Source organism: Zingiber officinale, chromosome 2B, assembly GCF_018446385.1.
Source record: "Zingiber officinale cultivar Zhangliang chromosome 2B, Zo_v1.1, whole genome shotgun sequence".
In the NCBI taxonomy this organism is placed as follows: domain Eukaryota; kingdom Viridiplantae; phylum Streptophyta; class Magnoliopsida; order Zingiberales; family Zingiberaceae; genus Zingiber; species Zingiber officinale.
Window position 1 is genome coordinate 93,883,894 of NC_055989.1, and position 22,740 is coordinate 93,906,633.

Below are 22,740 nucleotides of genomic sequence, written 5' to 3' on the forward strand. Positions count from 1 at the left end.
ATTAAAGATAAAACATGCATAAAAATTCAATTCAAGTATGATATTAGAATCCAAAATAGATTCCTTCCTACTCGATTAATAAAAAATATTTTAGGAATATGTTTTGGTGATACTTTTCTGATTTAGTTCTTATGATATTTATAATACTAATTAAATCCTTGATAATTTTTTAAATTAGAAATCGCTATATTCGAACACGTAGAATTCTTTAGATTTTCTATTTCTATTTTTAATTTTTCATTTTTAATTTTTATCTTGTCGAAATCCTCTAGCCAATAAGATGTTGCTAATGTTAATTTTAATTCTTCATTTTATTTTTCTAATTTATAGACATTTTTTATGATATTTTTATAAACTGAAATAACTTATTAGGAGATAGAGACCGTACCTGACTTACCTTGTCGATCCGTAATATGAAGCTCCCTTTGAAATGGTGATTCCTTCTGATATTGCTTCCCCTTTATCGATGCTCTCGATACTCATTTCAGATGAGCTTGTTTTGTCTTCATCTTATTGGTGACTTGCCACTAGCACAAGTCCGGTGATGGCCTCGATTTCTGACTCGAACGACGTTTCGTCCTATATCGCCTTTAGATTTCGATGCTTTGTCTAGACAGGTCTTTTGTCCTTGCTCTTATTCTTGTACTAGTCCTTGCTCTTCAATTTAGGATCTTTCACATGTCTTTCTCCATTAAAGTGGTAGCATCTTACTTTTCTTCTTCTTCTTTTATCCTGCACTTGATTAAATTTATTAGTTTTAAATAAAGTTTTTAATTTCCTTACCATGAACACTATTTCACCATCATCGAGAGAAGTTTCGGATTTCAGATCATCCAGTTTTGCCTTTAAGGCATTGTTGTGCTTGGGCTACTTCTTTAGATTTGCACATCTTGTTTCATGAACTTCATGTTGGTGCAATATCCCTTAGGTCAAGGTTGACTGGTTTAACCAAGCTTGAGTCTTGGTCATAGTTTCGATGTTTGACAATACATGTAGACACATGGACAATGCAGGTGCAGTTGTTCATATGGGGAGATTCTGATCAGGGACTGATCAGTGTGATTGAAGAAGAGTCAAGTAGGTATACCTGACTGGAAGGAAACCCTGGTGAGTGAAGCCAGGTGAAAGTCCTAGTGAGTGAAGCTAGGCAGTATGGAAGTCCTAGTGAGTGAAGCTAGGCAGTATGGAAGTCCTGGTGAGTGAAGCCAGGCGGAAGGAAAATCCTGGTGAGTGAAGCCAGGTGAAAGACCTAGTGAGTGAAGCTAGGCAGATTGAAAACCCTAGTGAGTGAAGCTAGGTGAAAGTCCAAGTAGGTCAGGAGAGTGACCGGATACTTGGCATGAAAGAAAAGTCCAAGTGGGTCAAAGGGATTGACCGGACACTTGGTGAGGGAGTCCTAGCAGGTCAAGGGAGTGACTAGATGCTAGGCATGACGTACCAACAGGTTAAGGTTGACCGGATGTTGGTTTGGGAGGTTTGGGACTTGGTTTTGGGCAAAAACCAAGTGCTGGATCGATCAGTGGATCGATCTGGACCTTTCCCAGCGAACAGAAAGCCTTTGGATCGATCAGTGGATCGATCCAGAGGTCCCAATCGATCAGTGGATCGATTGGGACGATGCTGCTTCGCGCGATAAGCGCTGGATCGATCCATGGATCGATCCAGGCGTTTTTCCAGAGCACAGAGGCGCTCTGGATTGATCCGTGGATCGATCCAAAGCCTCCCCGATCGATTGGGAATAATCGAATCGATTGGGATCCGACCGTTGAGTCGTATTTGAGCCGCAGGCGAGTGTTGTCTTCGGCACTTCTTCACCGATTCATTTCAGATCTTCACCAGCTCCTCCACAGCGCTTCTAAAGCTCGAGATCGCCAGTTCTTGAAGGTTCTTGGAGGCTCTTCCAAGTCAAGAGGCGGATCAAAGCAAGAAGAAGAAACTAGGGTTAGGGTTTGTGCACTCATTGTAAGCTTGAAAGCTTGTATTTCTTTACTGCCCTTTCTTCTTCTTGTATTGAGTCTTGTAGGGCTTCTCCGCCCTTGGTAGTTACCATAAAGGAGAGTTTTATTTAGTGGAGGGTATGTGTGTAGGTGTGGATCCTTGGACTAGTCACCTCTTGTGAGGTGGATACCAAGTAAACCAACCGTGTTAGCGTTGTGTGAGTTGTTTCTGTATTTTCCGCTGCACATCTTCAAAGAAACAAGCAACGCCGAACAACGGGCACGCGACGAGCTATTCACCCCCCCTCTAGCTACTTTTGGTCCTAACAAGTGGTATCAGAGCGAGGTCGCTCTTCACCGGAATCATCGCCGGAAGGGTCAAGCATAACAAGAAAAGCTAGAGGGTGAAGAAGTTGGAGAAAATTCTTCAAGTTCAAGATTTTATCAAGCTCAACTTCAAGATGCAATTCCAAGATGGACTTGGATTTGATACAAGGGTGGCTCCACCATACACATCCACAAGCTTCGATTCTTGGAGATCAAGAATTGAAAATTTCTTGATGATGGAGATAGAGCAATGGTTTTCTCTAATGGAAGGTTTCAAGGCTCCAACAAACTCCAAGGGCAAGCTTCTCAAGAAAAGCAAATGGAGCTCGGAGCAAGTCCAAAGGTGCGAGGCCAATCACAAAGTGACCAAGCTTTTGGTAAATTTATTGCCAAGCACCATCCTTTGCAAAATTGGAGAATTTCAAGATGCAAAGGATTTATGGGGCAAATTGGCCAAACTTCATGAAGAGATCCCCTCCACTGTACAAGAGCAAGAAGTATCCAGAGAGGGTGACTCTTTGGAGCAAGACCAAGAGGAGGACTCCAAGGTTGAGAGATGCTCAACCTCCGAAGAAGAAGTCCAAGAAGAAGCTTCATCCTCAAGGGAATGCATCGAAGGGAACAAGGAGGGAGCATACTCCTTGTTTCATATTCAAGATGATGAAGCCTCCACCTCTAGGATTGAGGGGGAGCAATCTTCATTGACACCGGATCAAGAAGAAGGAGAATCCTCCACATCCGGGTCAAGAGAAAAAGATGATGAAGAAGCGTCCATCTCCACAAGTCAAGCAAAATCAAATGGAGGAGTATCAAGTTTGGATCAAGAGGAAGCTTCTACCTCCGGATCCAAAGGAAAAGATGTCACCCCTACAAGCAAAGGTATAAATATTTCAATTAATAATAAAAATCATATTATATGCTTTGAATGTAGGGAACATGGGCACTACAAGAGCAAGTGCTCCAAATTGGCCAAGAAAAAGGGCCAAATGGCACAAAAAGGCAAGGAGAAGCTCAAGGAGACCATCCCCGGAACAAAGAAGAACAAGGAGCACATTGTGTGCTTCTTGTGCAACCAAAAGGGGCATTACCGAAGTCAATGCCCTAAGGGGAAGAAGATGGTCAAGGCTCAAGGAGGAAGCTCAAGTCAAGGGGGAGCCTCCAAGGTAAAAAGAAAGGTAACTTTCATTGAGCCTACCCCTTTAAATTATGGTAAAAAGCATGATAGTTCTAACTTATATCATTTTAATGCTATTTACCATGAAAATAGAAAGCATGATAGCATTAAGGAAAAACATATAGCTTTTCATGCTAAAACCACTATACCTAGGGCGAGGAATGTAGGTAAAAGTCTAGGCAAGAACTCTAAGGATTTTAGCTACAAGCCTAGAAACAAAAATGCTAAAGGATTTAATGAAAAAACAAAAACTAAGGACTTAGTGATGGAAAATCAAGTCTTGAGGTCAAGACTTGACAAATTAGAAAAGACCCTAAAACGAATGGAAAATATCCTAAAAGGGCAAAACGAGCATAGCCTAGGTCTAGGAGCACAAAAGTCATCCAATGACCATAGAGGTTTGGGATACAAACCAAATGCTAAGAAGGATGTGCCCTCTTACCATAGGGTTCCATATAGTTATGGAACAAACCCTAAGTTTAGAGGTTAAGTCAAGGATACAAGGGAAGATATCCCTAGAAGTATCTTTGCAACCAAAGTGACTAAGACTTCTAAGAAGTCTAAGAAAGTCACTAACAAGGTCACAAGGGAGGCTATCCCTAGAGTTGACCTAGAAAAAGTGACCAAGGCTTCTAAGAAGCCAAACAAGGTCACTAGGAAGGTATCTAGGGAAGTTATCCCTAGTGAGTATCTAGAGCATCCAAGGAGCACCAATAGGTTTTGGGTTCCTAGGAGCATCTTCTCTACCCCATAGATGGGTTAGAGAGTGTCAACTCCGATTAGAAGGGTAGTTAACCCAACTTTGAGGAAATTGACACTCAAGGAGTATTTTCAAGGTTTTGTTAACCTTTGAAAATGGAATGAAATTATTAGTTTACTCCTTGAAAGAGTAAAATGTGTCTATTGGTGGAAAAATTGATTGTATCTTAAAATGGCACAAATTGGGAAAACATTGAGAAATACCAAGTTGAGATTTTGGTATTCTCTTGGAAATTTAAGGCAATCCGGGCCTTGATTTATGTGATTACTCTTATGGGAAAATGAAATATGCCAACATTTGAGGAATGTTTTAAAATTTTCAATTGGCATAATTAATTCAAGAGATTAAAGAAATGTCAAGTTGGGTTTTGGCATTTTCTTAAGGAAATTGAGCAATCTAGGGTTTATGCTTAAGGATTAGCTAAGGGTTAAGGATACTTAGATAGATAATCTAGGTATATTTTAAGTATGCTAAATCTTGCCATGTTTGGTTGCCCATTATATACCATGACATCATGTTTTATTTGTGTATTCATGTTTTATTATGAAAATTCCAAAAATACCATGTCATGACATTCATACATCATGTAGTTATAGGATATTTTCTTTTGAAAAATTAGTTCCTTTTGATGTATGCCATAACATTATCATGCATTAAATTTAATTCATTGTAATTAAGGACAAATGGCATTTAACAACATTTATTAACAAGTGACATCCTAGGTGGATATCTAATATCTCTAAAATGCCTAGATAGATTTGCATGATCCCTAGAATAGGGCAAAACCAAAATCTCACATCTCACAAGGACTATAAGGTGACTTGTATGTGTTTTAGTGCACATTAGATACAAGTGAGATGTTAGGAAGATGAATAAAACTCAAGATGCTGATTTAGTGCATTCTTTTGAGTTTTAGAGTCATCAAAACACATAGTTATGTGTTTTCCCATCATTGGGAAAGCTAATGTACAAGTCATGTGCATTAAGCCCAAGTAAAATGGTGGGATATTGGTTTGAAAATGTTTTCAAAATAATTTTGGAAAACCTTGGTGAAGGCTATCTTTTGATAGTAATCACCATTGAATAGTTAGACACAAACTTGAAGAAAACACTAAAGTTTTTGCAAGTTTTCAAGTTTGTGTCAATCTTTGAAAATATGAAGTATTTTCATAGAAAACTATTTTTCCTTGATAGTATATGCCCTAAATAATACCTACACAAAATTTCATGATTTTTGGATTTTTGTAGAATTTTCTAGGGATTTCTGAAGTTGCCTGATTTTGAAATTCAGCAACTATCAGAGATCCGATCGATCCATGGATCGATTGGAGTGCCTGAATCGATCCGTGGATCGATTCAGAAGGCTAGTCTCCCGCGAGCAGAAGCTCGCTGGATCGATCAGCCGATCGATCCAGGAAGTCTGAATCGATCAGTGGATCGATTCAGAAAGGTTCAATCGATTGGAACCCAACTCCAATCGATCCAAGTTGCTGATTTTGGCTGGGAAAGCCTGATTTCAGCATCTTTAAACCTATTTTAGTCTAGGTAACCTTTCCAAACCCCTAAAAATACATTTGTATACATAAAAGGGGTATTTTCATGTGAAAACAAGGATGGATTGGTTAAGGAAGGCTAAGTTGAAGTTTAGGTTGAGGTTTGTTTCAGATTTTAAATATTTGAACCTCAAAACTTCTACAATAGGGTTTCCTAAAGTTTTAGGGATTCCAAGTCATTATTGGTGCAATGACAGAAGTTACCACCATGTCTTTAGGGGCAGGGACTCTTTAAAGGCATGAAAATTATTTTTCATAAACCTTGGAAGGTGGTTAACCTTCCGTTAAGTGAATAACACTCAAGGATGGGCATTTGACTGCATTGAGGAAGAATGTAGGGTTAAGGATAAATGAAGGGTATGAGACCTTCATTTGGGTCATTAGACCATGTTAATGCTCCAGAGCGAGCATTATTTGAAAATGAAGGGAATGGGTCCTTCATTATCGTGTTGGTCACGACAAGTGAAGTTGTGAACAACGATGAGCAACTCTTCAGGGGGAGAGTTTTCAACAATAGGGCATTTGTTGAAAAGTACCCAAAATTGAGGCACGGGTTTATGTGTGCTCAAAGATGGGTTGATGTGTGCCAATAGGGGGAGAATGTGTGGTTTAAGTTAGGCCTTCATTACCTATGGGGGAGGTCATAGGGGGAGAATGAAGGGAACCAACATTCATACTTTGGCATGAATGGAGTTAAGACTATGAGATTAGCTTAACTCAGAATGGTCCAAACTTAAAGGTATTGTCAAACATCAAAAAGGGGGAGATTGTTGGTGCAATATCCCTTAGGTCAAGGTTGACTGGTTTGACCAAGCTTGAGTCTTGGTCATAGTTTCGATGTTTGACAATACATGTAGACACATGGACAATGCAGGTGCAGTTGTTCATATGGGGAGATTCTGATCAGGGACTGATCAGTGTGATTGAAGAAGAGTCAAGTAGGTATACCTGACTGGAAGGAAACCCTGGTGAGTGAAGCCAGGCGGAAGGAAAGTCCTGGTGAGTGAAGCCAGGTGAAAGACCTAGTGAGTGAAGCTAGGCAGATTGAAAACCCTAGTGAGTGAAGCTAGGTGAAAAGTCCAAGTAGGTCAAGAGAGTGACCGGATACTTGGCATGAAAGAAAAGTCCAAGTGGGTCAAAGGGATTGACCGGACACTTGGTGAGGGAGTCCTAGCAGGTCAAGGGAGTGACTAGATGCTAGGCATGACGCACCAACAGGTTAAGGTTGACCGGATGTTGGTTTGGGAGGTTTGGGACTTGGTTTTGGGCAAAAACCAAGTGCTGGATCGATCAGTGGATCGATCCGGACCTAGCGAACAGAAAGCCTCTGGATCGATCAGTGGATCGATCCAGAGGTCCCAATCGATCAGTGGATCGATTGGGACGATGCTGCTTCGCGCGATAAGCGCTGGATCGATCCATGGATCGATCCAGGCATTTTTCCAGAGTACAGAGGCGCTCTGGATCGATCCGTGGATCGATCCAAAGCCTCCCCGATCGATTGGGAATAATCGAATCGATTGGGATCCGACCGTTGAGTCGTATTTGAGCCGCAGGCGAGTGTTGTCTTCGGCACTTCTTCACCGATTCATTTCAGATCTTCACCAGCTCCTCCACAGCGCTTCTAAAGCTCGAGATCGCCAGTTCTTGAAGGTTCTTGGAGGCTCTTCCAAGTCAAGAGGCGGATCAAAGCAAGAAGAAGAAACTAGGGTTAGGGTTTGTGCACTCATTGTAAGCTTGAAAGCTTGTATTTCTTTACTGCCCTTTCTTCTTCTTGTATTGAGTCTTGTAGGGCTTCTCCGCCCTTGGTAGTTACCATAAAGGAGAGTTTTATTTAGTGGAGGGTGTGCGTGTAGGTGTGGATCCTTGGACTAGTCACCTCTTGTGAGGTGGATACCAAGTAAACCAACCGTGTTAGCGTTGTGTGAGTTGTTTTTGTATTTTCCGCTGCACATCTTCAAAGAAACAAGCAACGCCGAACAACGGGCACGCGACGAGCTATTCCCCCCCCCCCCCCCTCTAGCTACTTTTGGTCCTAACACTTCAAATGTCGAAAATAACTCTTCTAAAGTACTTACCTCTAGATCCTTAGAGATATAATAAGCATCTACTAAGGATATTTATTCAGAAGTCCTAGAAAAGACGTTAAGCGCGTACCTTAGCAAATCTCGGTTGGTTACCTTTTCTTCGAGATTCGTGAGTTCGGTGATGAGCTCCTTGATCATTGAGTGAAGGTGTGCAATGGTTTAACCTTCTTCTAATCGGAGGTTGCTGATCTGGTTCCGGAGCAAATCCCGTCTAGTGAGTTTGACTTCAGACTTACCTTCGTGTAGCTCCAGGAACTTTTCCCAAAATTCCTTTGCTGATTCATAGGCACAGATTTTGTTGACTTCTTACAGAGGTAGCACGCTCAATAGATGAAGTTTGACTCGTCCATTTGCTATGAAATCTGCTTACTCCTTCTTGGTCCATTGATATTCTTCTTTGTTCTTTGGTGCTACAAAATCATACTTTAAAATTAGTAATAAATCAAAGTCTGTTTTGAAAAATACCTCCATTTTTTTTTTCCAAATTGCGAACTCCCCCTTGAACTTCGGTGGATAGATGCTCGGTCTGACCATCTCTTATGCTTCGATCGGCGGTTAGTCCTCTTGAATTATCCTTGCTCTGATACCAATTATTGGTCCCCTTGGCGGCTGGCTAGAGGGGGGTGAATAGCCCTGCACAAAAATAAAAGAAATAAAACCTTTCTCGAACTTTACAGCTTGATTAACACTTGCATAAAAAGTAATAAGTAGTGAGGCATAAAAGGAGTTACTTGGTTTGCAATCAGATTATTACTAATCTAAGGTAATTAAAGCTCACTATCACAATCTCTTTCAGGCGAAGAAGCCTCTTACAGCGTTGACAGCTTACATAGTAGAAGAACAGATAAAGAGTTCATTTCACAGGTGTTGTGTTAAGCTACTAGGATTAGAGCTGTATTTATATCCCTGATCGGGGTGCCTGAAAAAGTTCCAAGTGCCTAGACACAAACAGAATTTTATCCTCGTAGTGCCGGATCGCGATAGTGCGCGTTTCGATAATATTTCTGGTCTAGGAGCCCGGAAGGGTTCCAGATGCCTGGACTGAGTCGACATAGGCCCCGCTGGGCGAGGCGCCCAGGGGCACCCAAGTGATGCGGGCGTCCGGACCCAAAAGTCAACCTCCTATTGACTTTTTGATTCAGGTCTTTCGCTCCGGCTCCGCTCACTTGGGTGATTTCGGCCATCCGAAATAGGGCTCACCCAAACTCATTTTATGGTCTTCTCGAGCAACCTTCCGCTCCAACTTCTCATCCCTCGGAAACGCCGCGCGCCTCCTTCTCGTCCGTCAACGTATTCTTCCGCAGCACCTCGTCCCTCGAAGGTACTGAGCCCATCGACTCTCTCCCGTGTCGTCCTTCTCTCTAGCTGCGTCTTTTACTCGACCTCTTGTGCTAATAAGTTTCTGCACACTTAGACACAAGGATATCAAAATATAACAGGACCTAACTTGACTTGGTTGATCACATCAAAATTACCATGGGGTACTTACATTTACAAGTTCATGAATTGTGATAAAGTTGTTGATTTTTTTCATAGAAGATATTAGTATTAGCTTGATTTACATTATTTGGCATTATTTTTTTTTGATAATATAGGTATCCAGCTCTTTGAATCGATTAATCCTGAAGGTGACGGATTTGGTTCCATGAAAATTTTCTACTGACTACTAGAGTAAATTCAAAAGTGTAAACTCCTCATTGCCTGATGCATTCCAAGATTGTCTTCCCAAATTAATTTTGCAGTATGCCATAGCTAAGAATTGGCTTAATTAATTATAGAAGTATTATACCATTGCATCGTAGCTCAGGAGCTAGCCATTGCTATTGTTAATTATATTGCTAGTATTATATATATATATATATATATATATATATATATATATATATATATATATATATATATATATATATATATTTTCAACCCTTCGGGTCTAATATTGGGGATGATCAATCTGGTCTTACTGAAAATTTACATCGACCATCGCGGTAAATCTAGAAATGCTTGTAGCAGGCGACCCAATAACTCAACATCTCAGATTTGTCATCTTATTGGAGGAAAATGCTCTATAGTGCATTATAGCTAGGAATCAAACCATGAATATTTGGGAGATTATATGAGTATCCTACCATTGTACTGAGGAGCTTGCTAGTATAATACATAAAAAAAAATGATAAACCAGGTAACACCGAACCTGGGGCAACCAGCCCGACACCATAGAAGTCTTTCATCGGCTGCCGGGGTAAATTGAGAAGCGCTCACAGCGGGTGACCTAGAAGTCCAACATCTTGTGGTTGAACGCCTCATTTGGAAAAAAAAAAAATCCCTATAAATGTGCCATAACTAGGAATCAAATCGTCGATGTTTGAGTAATAACTTAATACCCTTTCGTTGTACCATAGTTATGGGGACTTACTAGTATCATACATAAAAAAAAAAAAATGATAAACCTAGCTAGCCCTGGGGGTGACCGGCCTAATTCTACGAAATTTTTCCAATGACCACCAGGGTAAATCGAGAAGTACTCGCCGCTGGCGATCCAGAAGCCCAACATCCGTTAGTTACGGGGCCCATTTAGAGAAAAAAAATCCTACAAATATATCATAACAAGGGATTAAGCCACAAGTGCTTGGGTGAAAACTTAGATGTACCACTGTACCATAGTATCATATATAAAATAATGATTAATCAAGTTGGGTAAAGTCGAATCTGGGATGATTGATCCGACCTCATAAAAGTTTTCCATCGGTCTATCAGAATCAGAAATCTAACCTCCTTTAGTTGTAAGTTCAATTTAAAGAATTTTTTTTTATATAAATATGTCCTAAATGGAAAGAGATAACTGAGCGTCTTTATGGTTGGATCATAATCTCGAGGATATTACTAGTATCATACATAGTCAATGGAGATGGTTGTCTATTTAACATTTATTTTGATTATTAGCGTAGGCACACCAATTTGAGTGCGTGGTTATTGTTTTAACTTCAAGTTGAGTCATGTGAATGCGCTACATAAAATGTCATATCACATGGGCGGACAACTAGAACAAGTAAAACCAATGGAATTATTTGACAACTAAAGATCCCCACCTTATACGACTAAGGGCGGCATCTAGATTTCGACACCTCCGGCAGAAGCGAACACCACATCATCCTCTACCTTCTCGGTTCCTATTATTTATTCTTCACGAGACAACATCTAATCTACAGTCGAACAGTTGTTGAAAACAACTCGACCAATTAACGTCAACAGCCAACTCTTAACTTTGCTATGCAAAATTCAACAGGGGTCTCTTTCACATGGCTGCAGATCTATCTGAAAAGAGAGAGATCATCTTAAAATATGAGCTGCTTTAATTAGCTACGTTCTTCAGCCAAACAAGCTCTTTATTCTCCGTAAATTTCAGTATTACGCAAATATCATATTCTTGAAATATTACTCCTTTTCTTTACACTCCAAGTCCATAAGTCAATTTCGCCCAAAATAAATTTATGGGCCTAAAAATTCTAAATTACTTCAAACTTTTTTTTTAAATTGTATTTATACCTTCAAATCTAAATTTGATAGCATAAATTCAGAATAGCACACTTTTAAACTTATAAAAAAAATGTATTTAAGACGAAATTAACGGATGGATCGGTAGAGAAAAAAGAAGGAATATTTTACAAATATAATACGTAATTTAGATATTATAAAAATTAAGTACGGTTTTAAATGATTTTAAAACTTAAGCTAGTAAAATGCCTTTAAAAAAAAAGTATTCAGCAAAAGACAAGACCACTGCAATTTCTGCAACACCAAGACCCACCTCTCGGTGCAGTATAAGGAAGAACAAATTGATGTGAGTGCATCTCTGCAGCCGGACAAAGCCATACCTTGTCGAATTCACTGATTCGTATGTTAATGAATTTCTTCTTCCTTGAATCGACAAGTGCGGCAGCTGCTCATCATCACGGGGAGGTTCCATGGAACCGATTTTCAAACTTAAAAGACAACGAGATCTGTTTATCATTTATGGCTAAGAAAGAAAAAAAAAAAAAAGATAAGAAAGAAGAAGAAAATCTATGAAAGCAGGGAGCACTTTGAGGGAGAGGGCCCTCGCTCCACTTGAAGCAGAAAGAGAAGTAAAGATTGTGGTGGCCTCCCCCACACCACCCACTCCATCATGGAGATGCATCAGTCACTGAGAGGAATTAAAAAGGTGGGAACCAATCTGAGAACAGGAGGCAGTCCAAGGAGAAGAGAGCAATGAACACAAGTCATCTTCCTTTCTGCCACTAAACAACTCAACATGGCAGATTCCTAATCATCCTTCTCCCCCCACAGGAGACACTCATCATTGTCCTCGAACCTTCCCCTTTCATCTCCTTAAATCTCCTCTCCTCCCGTGGCTCACCTCGACCCACCATCCTCCTCGCCATGAGGCCTTCTCCTTACTCCGTCAACGGCTTCTTCTGTTCCCTTTCGGCCGGCCTAGATGAGCTCGACCTTTCGTCGAACACCTTCATGTCGCTGCAGTTTTTGCAGCGTGCCATCGCTCTCCTCCGCTCGCTTCACTCCCAGCTCATCGGCTTGGTGAAGAAGCTCCACCTGCCTGCCGGTGAGCGGTGGCTCGACGAGTACATGGACGAAAGCTCCCGCCTTTGGGACGTCTGCCATGTCATCAAGCTTGGCGTCTCCGGCATGGAGAGTTACAACTCCCGTGGAGCTGATATGGTCTCCTCCCTCGAAGTCTGGCACAGGAATCCCAATCCCGACCTCGCTCTCCAGGTCCGGGTCGACTTCCTTGGCTCCTCAAAATTCTTTCTTGAAGTTGCGTTTTCTAATCTGATTTCCTTCGCTAATAGGCGCTGCGAGCCATCACACTTTGTAGGCGAGAAGCAATGAGACTGGAGGAGGAGAACAGGGTGTTGGCGGAGACCAAATTGGAGCCGGACTCGCTTCGGTTGGATGATGAGAGGGCGTTCTCGGAGTCCAGGCTCTACGGATTCAACGGCTTCAGAGGAGTGTTATACGCGCTGAGGAACGTGAGCTCGTTCCTTCTCTTAATCTTGATATGGGGATCGGTCTATTGCTGTCCCGAACAGGGCAACCTCGACGGCTCCGCCTTCTACGCCGGAGGTTACGCCACTCCCCTGGCGAGACTGCAACAGAGGCTGCTGGGGGAGGTCGAGGAACTCGGTGGCGGTCCGGGAACATTGATGTACGAGTTCCGGGCCTCGCGGGCGGCGACGGAGGAGCTGAAGGAGGAACTGGAGAAGGCCGACGCAGAACCAGACGTCGCCGCAGGGAGGCTCAAGGAGAAGCTGGAAGGACTAAAAGACTGGTTTTTGACGTTAAGGATCGGGACTGAGAACCTCATCGGGCAGCTGGACGACTTGTTCGATGAGATTGTGGAGGGAAGAAAAAAGCTACTGGACATCTGCAGCCACCACTGAGTTCAAGTGTTCGACTACTACGGCAGCAACGGAGAGAAGTTTGAGGAAGAAGCCTCTTCTACCTTTTAGATTTGTCTTCATCAATTATTGTTTCTCTGACGAAAGAAAACTGTTCTAGTGATATACAATTACAAAGAGCAACACTCCTTAGCATCTCTGTAGTCTTTCCACGGAAACAGTGAGAATAGAATGTGAAATCTCTGATAAAAAAAAAAAGATAAAATTTTTAATACTGCAAATGCAGGAATCTTATCGCAGCTTGTTTGTTGAAGAAGATATCATCTTTTCTTCTTTACCTTTACAGGAAACTAAATCTGTTAGTGTTCAGTGGGATCGCCAAAGTCGAAATTGGGTGGACAAGAAGACAAGTGGAATCTCCTTGTCGGGTGAAATGGACGTGAAAAAGGACGGCGACCGCCATGGTAAATCCAGCAAACAGACAGAAACTCCTGTTTCCTTACTGCTTCATGGCTCTGATTTGCCTCCAGATTGTCGTTTCATAAATTAAGGGGGTCATTTTGGAAAATTAACTTTTAATTTTTATAATTATAAAAATCTATATTTAATTATTAACAACCAAAAAAATTTTTTTTAAAAACAAAAGTGCTCCGTATCTCCAATTTACCTCTTGTCCTTATCACTCAGTCCACTAGCTCACTCCCTCACGATTGTGGAGCGTCTTAGGTAGCGGGCTCACCCCAACCCTTAGCTCGTAGCCGTCACCACCCACACGAGTCGTGGGTCATTCGCAATCGAAGAAGACGAGGGAAGGGATAAACCTTTTTTGACTAAGTCGATCTCAATTATTGAAAGATAAAAAAAATGCACACCTTCTTAACATGATTTTGAGATGATGATCACCATTAGATAGAAGTGAAAATAAAAGAGACAAAGATAAGTGGAATAATTATATGCACTTCCTAATGCTTGACTACTTTTAAGGAATACTCGACAAGATAGAGAATAATAAGGATTCTTAAAAATTATAGTCTATAAATTGATTATTAGCTATTGGAGAATCATTCCAATAATGCATGGATTATATTACTTTGTTACTTTGTTCTCTATCACTTATATATATATATATATATATATATATATATATATATATATATATTAATTTTCACAATAATTCTACTATTTAAATATATTTAGGCACGCACATAAACCTAAACCATTTTAAATAATTGGTCTGGTGCTACTTCAACCTTATCTATCAAACCTTTTCTCAACCTCTTTGTATGAGATAGCACAAAATGGAATAATGCTATAGAGAAAGAATTAAAAGTTTTGGAGCACAATCAAACATGAGACACTGGTTCTTGGATTGAATTGGATATATTCGATCAAATTAAAGAATGATGGCTATCACCATACATTGATTGCAATTGGGACAGCTCAAAATGGGACATATATCAAATGGATACTGATGCAGAGGTAAGTCAACAGGGAATTCATATAGGAGATCCCTTGACTCGATCAACAAAGAGTTTATCTGGCATGAACAAGGACTTGGTCAGCATAGACAGAAAGCAATAGAGAAAGAAACTCCTCCACCTTCGTTCTTCCATTTTTTTCTCTTTGTCGTGCACTCATAAGGCAACTCTACCCATAATAGCATTCGGGTACTCTCTCAATTCACCACGAACAACTGGCACTTGGTTGTGTACGTGATTATTTCGTTGTATCATTGGAAACGAATGTTCATTACAACCTCGAAGCACAATCGGAGGGGAATGAATCTGTTTTAAGAAAACTACATTAAATGCAAACTTGAGTATCTTCTTTCTCGGGTCTCGATAGACATCTTGACCTTGTGTCTCGGCAGACATCTTGGCCTTGTGTCTCAGTAGACATCTCGGCCACGTGTCTCAGCAAACTTCTCTACCTCAGCCTCAGACATCTCTATCTCATCCTCGTGTCTCGGCCTTGGATATCTCTATCTCAGCCTTGGACATCTCTGTCTCAACCTTGGACTTAGGCATCTTTATCTCAGCCTCAAACATCTCAGTCTTGACCTCGAACATCTCTATCTCGACCTCGAGTATCTTGGTCTCAGCCTCAACCTCAACCTCGGATAGCTTTGTCTCAACCTTGGACATATCAGCCTTGGGTCTTGAACACCTCGGCCAAGTCTTCCAGGCAGCCCAACTTTCTAAGAAGCTCTTTCTTCCTATTTAGTAGTCTGAGATTATCAGCTTAAGTCATCTCAAAAGAATCTGACGTTGATTTTTGAAATAAATTTCAATTCAACAACTATCCCTATAATCTTCAACAAACAATCTTCTTTGTGGAAGCCCAACAAGTTGTCCTACAATAGAGTGACGGCTTGCCTTGTGACCAACCGATGTTTGCAAGAGTTTAGCGTTTGGTGAGTTTATGAGATTAGTCACTTGGACCATGGAGGAGACGCCACCAGGTGTGAAATCTAGGTGCTTGCAGATCCCTTTCTCCATATACTAGATTATCCATTTGATAAACTTCTGCCTCTTCTCAAAATAACCATAGACATTATAGCACATGGGGCGAGCCTTCTTATCCATGCCCTGTGTGTGTATCACCTTGCTGAGCTCCGACTGTAAAATACGATACTCAAATAATAATTAAATAATAAGATTATTTGTAAAATAATCTTAGTGGAATTTTAGAAATTTTAGGAATTTTCTAAGAATTTTTCGTAGCTCTATGGCGTATTTAGAGGGTATGCATTTATAGGCTTGGGAAGAACCTGTTTGGAATACCCATAGATGGGGGTTGATTGAGAATTTGACTTAGGATTTAATTAAACTTAAACCTAAGTATATAAATATATTTTACCCTAAATGTTTGTCGATCCCCTCTTCCCGATTCTCTCCTCTTCCCCCCGAATTCCTCTCGTCCTCCAACTCGTCGTCGATGCCTTCTTCGTCTTTCCCAACTGGTGCTACCCTCCCGACGCCTTGCTTCCTCTTCTCCCACGAGTACAAAGCCTCCAGCCTCTCTCCCTCCGATCTCTCTCTCTCGCACGAGCGAAGCTACTCCATCTCCTTCGATCGTCGTTCGAGCCACTGTTGTCCAACCATCGAGGTCAGTTGCAGATTGGTAGCAGCATTACTTTCGAGCCCTAATCAGCGATGTCGACCTTTCCTATCCGACCCTCCAGCCCGATGATGTTGCGAGGTCGTTCTGGTCCTGATTTCCAGCCATTGGCACGCCAGCACCCGATGCCATGGATTGATGTTAGCTGGCCATCAGCCACTAGTCGCTTGAGCCGCCACTCTTTCGAGCCTCTTCTCATTGAGAAGTTCGATGTCGACCGCCTATCATTGTGCCCAAACCGATTCATCCTCTTCCTCTCCTGATCTGTGCCCTTTTCGTCGTTAACGACTTCTCTTTAGCCATAAGCTATTGCCGCCGATCATCCTTCTGCCTTTCTACCTCTAGGACCTATGCTGGATCTCAGCCTCTGGCTCGATGAGAAGATTCCAACTAGATTATATTGTTCTGACGATGTGACCAGAAGGTGAGGATTTATTGGGGGTAAGTGGGTAATCTAAAGGATATGGATTAAGAATTTATTATTGTGCTCAGTTGTGGATGTATTGATTTTGGTTCTAGGGTGCTTGATTTGGAGATCATCAGTTTTATCTAGCTCCGGCCACAGTTTCCGGCAGCGGGTGCTCCATCGACAAATTAATGACGAAGTATACAGCTTGGGTGAGTTGGTTTGATACATGATAGTTATTTCGTAGTTGATTGATTTAGATGAATGCATGGTTGATGTTAGGATCATTGAATTGTTGTGGATGAATTAAGTGTGTATTGATCATAGAAGATGACCATGATTAAATTGATTAACTCATAAGTAGGATTGAAGTGAAGGAATTGTGGATTAAGTTAAATCTAATTGGATTAATGAATTAGGTTAATTATTTCAATTAGAGTTTTCCCTAATTAGGTTGGAGATTTTATTTAGCTATTTGCTACATATGTATTAGCTAAATACATTATGTGATCGCAAGACTTTGATTCGAGGCGAGTGTCTCGACATGGGATTGGTTTGACACGATCTACGTATAAAGGCGGGTACCCTTGACTTATCTCTTTTGATATTGTCATTCTGATATGCTTAGTATGTTATAACTAATAGCAATGGTTATGTTTATATCTGCTTGGTATGCCGCTACTTGATACCCGTAGTTTGTCCATATTGTTATCTATTGTGCATTCATGCTTATGTCCTCTTGTTTCTTGTCATGTGTACTTATATAGTGACATACAATGTATTACCGGATATAGGTCTAGCTACTAGATATTACCTGACATGTGTACCTAGGTTTATTACTTGGCATGTATACCTAGGTTTATTTCTTGGCATATGTACCTAGGATTATTATCTAGCATGTGTACCTAGATCATTGTTATGGACTTAGTTTTCCTTTTGGTACACATTATGAAGAGGCTGGTATTTTCAGGAGTTACATGCTTTAGTGTCATGCACTATTTTGCATGATTGCATGTTGAGCGATTGACAGCTCTATTATTGTTGAGCACAACGCTAGTTACATGATCTACACACACAACCACTCATGGGTTAGTAGTATATCAGGTAAGGTGTGTACAGTTTGCTCTGTCAGGGCTCCGCTGGTCCGCTCATGGGTAGCGATGACTGCAGCGTGGTAGCGGACAGGGATCCCTCCTCTTGACTATAATACAAGGAGATGAGAGATTAACTCCCCCACTCTATTTAGGGTAGGAGGATAGGTGTACTCCGATAGCATCCTGTCCACTCGGTCACTCAAGAGTAGTGATGATAGAGTGCATAGTTATCATAGCCCTACCCACTTGGTCTCACCATCGCGTGTGAGGTGGCTCATTGGCGTCAGGGGTGACCATGTCATTTGCATCATATGCATGGATTGCATTTATTATTTGTGCTTGCTGCATTTTTGATGCTGCATTTTGGTGGTTGCATATGATTGACATGCATACAGGAGACATGATGTATTTGGTTTGAAGACCCTTATGTCAGGATAGGAGACCATGGTGAGTATAGTTCTTCTTCTGTTGTTCAGTTTTGCATTACCTGTTATTGTTCAGGAGACTATACTCCATGATTATTACTAGTAGTTATATTTTACTATGCATGTTAGTTCGATATCCGCTGAGTTGTTGAAATCACTACCTCTTATTTTTTTCCTATTGTTTTCAGGTTAGCACATAGATATGTCGTGTCGCTTAGAGTATCCTGTCTGTCGGTCCCACGTGACATCAGAAGATGGTTTACCTCGCTCTTGATTTATTTTTATATATTCTTTATTGATTTAGTATTGTATTAGTGTTTATCCATGTGGCTATTTCGTTGTTTTTGGTGTTGTATTTGTGATTAAGCCGTGTCGGCACGCATTGTGTTGTGTTGTTTTGGTTTGTATGAGCTTCCCTTTTATTTTACCATTGTATTCTTGGTATAGCTATATGGGCTGTTATATATAACTGATTGGTCGTGGTTATTTTTATTCTAACCGAGGGGGTTGAGTATATAACTGTGTGATTGCATATATATATATTCCAGCTGTGTGGACTGATGTATTCTTGTAGATGTATTCATGCTTCATATTGTCACCGGTACAGGAGAGATGCTGCCGGATTTTCCTCTGGCAAGGAATCCTCTGGGGCATGACAATTTATTGGTATCAGAGCCACAGGTTTACGAGGCATGCTTTTCATGTTTTGGATTTTGTGATTTAGTTTTGTCGATGTGACTTTTCAGGTTTTGGGACCAGGTAACAGCAGGACATCTCTAAGCTATAGGAGGTATGTTTGTTACTGTTATCATGCACTTCTTTTAGTACATATATAGTTTATCTATGATAGTTCGTATGACGTGTGTTAGTACTCTTTTAGTACCTGCCTAGGTGTTTGTAGCATATATTTCATGTGATGGGTCAACCACTGATCATGGTTGACCCTACCGGAGATCAAGGATAACAGTCTCAAGGATTCGTCATATCATACTACCAGTAATAATCATGTTGACTTAGTTTGTAGAGGATTAATTTATATTCTCTTTTTGGTTCTGGCTGTAGAGGACTGATTTGCCCTTATTGACTTGGGTAGTTGTGGATTGATTTACCTTAGTTACTTTTGTCGAGGATTGATGTACTCCTATTGGATCAGTTAGCTGATGACTGATCTATTTTGTTGGTTCGATCAGTAGGGGACTGACTTACTCTATTTCTATAGAGATTTTGATTTTTGTGCTACTCGTGCTTGGTTAGATATTTTGAGGCACATTTGGGTACATGACTTGTACCAATATAGAGAAGACTGAATTAGCCGTATACCATTGTTGGCTTGGTCAGTCTGTAGAGGATTGACGTATCCTATTCCATGGGGACTTTGACCCTGGATCGTCTGTACCTGGTAGGATGACTTAGAAGGTACATTCGGATAAAATACCCCCAGTGTTGAGGAAAAAGTGTAAAGCTATCTGCTAACACTTATGAGATACAATTATTACTTGGTTGTATAACTTGGTGAGTACATTCAGATATATAGTTTATACTGGCGTAAGAAAAGGTAAAGTTAACTGCTTATCTTTTACGTGACAAGGCATCACATGAAGGAAGAAGCAGATGATGATTTTTGAGATCAAGGCATCATTTGGTGATTACGTTGAGGTGTTTTGAGAGCGAGTACTTCACTACCTCTTTCAGTAGCATGATGGATTATAAGGTGATGGTCAGTTGACTCGCCTAACGCTATTCCATGGGGGATCCTGGCTCATGAACCGATCGTAGATATCCTTGATGGTATCTAGGGATTTATGAACCGCAGTGATATAAGGTGATGTTAGTTGATTAACACCTAGGAAGTTTCACCTTCACTGAGTGAAAACATTTTATGATGACTTACGAGGAGCAGAGCACCGATCAACAGTTATGTCGATTAGCTATTTGTTGATAGTACTTCTCTACCCTTGTGGGCATTGCTCGTCACCAGAGATTACTGAACCTCAGGTGGAGCAATCATAGTATGATGTGTTACAAGACAATGGTTACAAGCCTTGTCTCCATCGAGTAGCTTGAGACCTTGACCACATGATTATTTTACCAAGGTCTTGAAGTTTATAATTCAGATTGGAGTATTCGATCTTTTATCGATATTTGTCGAGGGTTCGACATTTTGACGACAATTGTTGGAGGACATTTTACAGGTATGATTATGAGATTTGTGGTGATATTCTTTGATGGGTAGACTCTTAGTCAGAAGGTTGAGAGACCTTTTGAAATTTGAATTGTGATTTTTTTTATTGTGGATATCTGAGTATCTAAAGGATGAGATTGACATACTCATAAGACATTTTGGATAGGATTCGTAGAGTTTTTATACTCATCTTTTGGATTGATCGTATCTCTACTACTTGGAGAGTTGTTGATTATCGATCAGGAAGTTAAGGGATATCCCTTGGATTTCAGTAGTCATACATCTTAGGTGGGATTGTGATATATTTATACATCTTGATAGTACACCCAGATGAGAATTTGTTACTTGAAAATTATCAGGTTTGATTGATGTTGAGGATGGTTTGAGATTGATTGAGATTGTTAGATTAGATATTGTGATATGTTATTTTTCTAATGATTTATTAATGGATATTGTGAGATCAGATATTGTGCTATGTTAATTTCTAATGATATATTAGATTAAATGTTGAGTTATGTGGTTGTTTGATGATCTATTAGTGAATATTTGTTTTGATGATATATTATTTGTGTTTGTCGTTAATGGTGACATAGTGAGTGTCATGTGTGATATTTATGGATTTAGTGATATGTAGTTGGTGATCGGATTACAGATTCGTTGCTAGTAATCTTATGGTTGAGTATGTCTTACATACGGACATTATGAGATTTTGGTAATGCCGTTTGGACTTACCAATGCTCTAGCGGTGTTTATGGATTTGATGAACCGCGACTTCCTGGAATATCTAGATCAGTTCGTTATCATCTTCATCGATGACATTTTGATCTACTCGCGTTCCGAGGAGGAACATGCACAATATCTTCGTATAGTCTTGGAGACTCTTCGACGACATCGTCTATATGGGAAGTTCAGCAAGTGTACTTTTTGGCTATATTCAGTCGGTTATCTGGGACACGTGGTTTCTAGCCGAGGTATTTTGGTGCATCCTCAGAAGATCGAGGCTGTCACCAGTTGGGAACAGTCGAAATTAGTTCAGGAGATTCATAGTTTCTTGAGATTGGTCGGATATTACAGATGATTCGTGAGGGTTTCTCTTGCATTACTATGCCGCTGACACTCCTGACCAGGAAAGACGTGAGGTTACGTGGTTAGAAGCCCGCGAGACCAGCTTCTAGGAGCTGAAGAGGAGATTAGCGTCGGCACTAGTTCTGGCTTTGCCCTTTGGAGAGGACGGATTCGTACTCTACACCGATGCTTATCTACAAGGTTTGGCCGTTTTTTGATGCAACACGGTAGGGTAGTCTTCTATGCTTTTCGTCAGTTGAAGGAGTATGAGAAGAACTACCCAATACATGATTTGGAAATGACCACTATTATCTTTGCTTTGAAGATTTGATAGCATCATCTGTATGATATTACTTTTGAGATTCTCACTGGTTATAAGAGTCTCAAATACCATTTCACCCAAAAGGAACTCATTCTCAAATAGAGAAGATGGATGGAGATTCTGAAGGATTATAACTGTACCATTAGCTACCATCACTACAACAAAATATTAAAAGACAACGGTTAAAACCATTGTAGTAGACCCTTTAAAACCATTGTAATTGGCAATGTTGTTAAAAGTGGGGGGCTACGACAACGGTTTTAAACCATTGTCTTTGAATGAAAAGACAATGGTTTAAAATCGCTGTTGTTTAGAGCATTTTTTAATAACACTGCTAGTTACAATCATTTTTGGGGCTACGACAATGATTTTTTGTTGGTGCGGGAAGCATCCAACGATAGAACTCAAGTTTTGATAATGACAAAGGGATTCAAAGTTAAGTTTAAGTGTTATCTAATGTGGATGATTGAGTGTTTCAGGAAAGTCCTAGCTGCGGTTAGGCAAAGGGAAAACCCTAGGGGGTGGTAACCCTAGGTCATAGGGGGTGGTAACCCTATGCGGAAAGTCTTGGCGGGTCGGAGCTTCGGGCAAAAGTTCTAGGGGGCGGTAACCCTAGGTTGAAATCCTAGTGTCGTGAACCGGGTGGAAGATTGGACGGGTCAAGGACTGAACGTCTAGCATGAAGACCGGAAGCATCTGACCGGACGCTGACCAAAGGTAAACTCTCCTGAGTGGAGTAGGTGAGGACGCGTTCCCCGGAAGAGGGAACAGTAGGCGTCGGTTCGACCTAGGGTTTCCGGTTGGAAATTCGAAGTCAGAACCGGACAGTCTAGACACTGTCAAATTTATTTCTATATATTATCGTTTGTGTTCTAACTCTATTTTGTAGGAAACT

General features: G+C 40.7%; 1 protein-coding gene across 1 annotated transcript; it reads left to right on the top strand.

The window, feature by feature from the left end:
• The first annotated feature begins 11,901 nt into the window (after window positions 1-11,901).
• LOC122046407 lies at window positions 11,902-13,530 on the top strand. The gene is made up of 2 exons (XM_042607095.1): window positions 11,902-12,605; window positions 12,683-13,530. The coding sequence occupies exons 1-2, from the start codon at window positions 12,255-12,257 to the stop codon at window positions 13,271-13,273; spliced, it is 942 nt and encodes a 313-aa protein (XP_042463029.1). The 5' UTR covers window positions 11,902-12,254; the 3' UTR covers window positions 13,274-13,530.
• The last annotated feature ends 9,210 nt before the right edge of the window (window positions 13,531-22,740 follow it).

Excerpts from the sequence above, each read along its gene's own strand:
- LOC122046407 (XM_042607095.1), top strand. The coding sequence starts at position 12,255 with ATGAGGCCTTCTCCTTACTCCGTCAACGGCTTCTTCTGTTCCCTTTCG. Across the intron at positions 12,606-12,682 it reads ATCCCGACCTCGCTCTCCAG|GCGCTGCGAGCCATCACACT; the intron begins GTCCGGGTCGAC and ends CTTCGCTAATAG.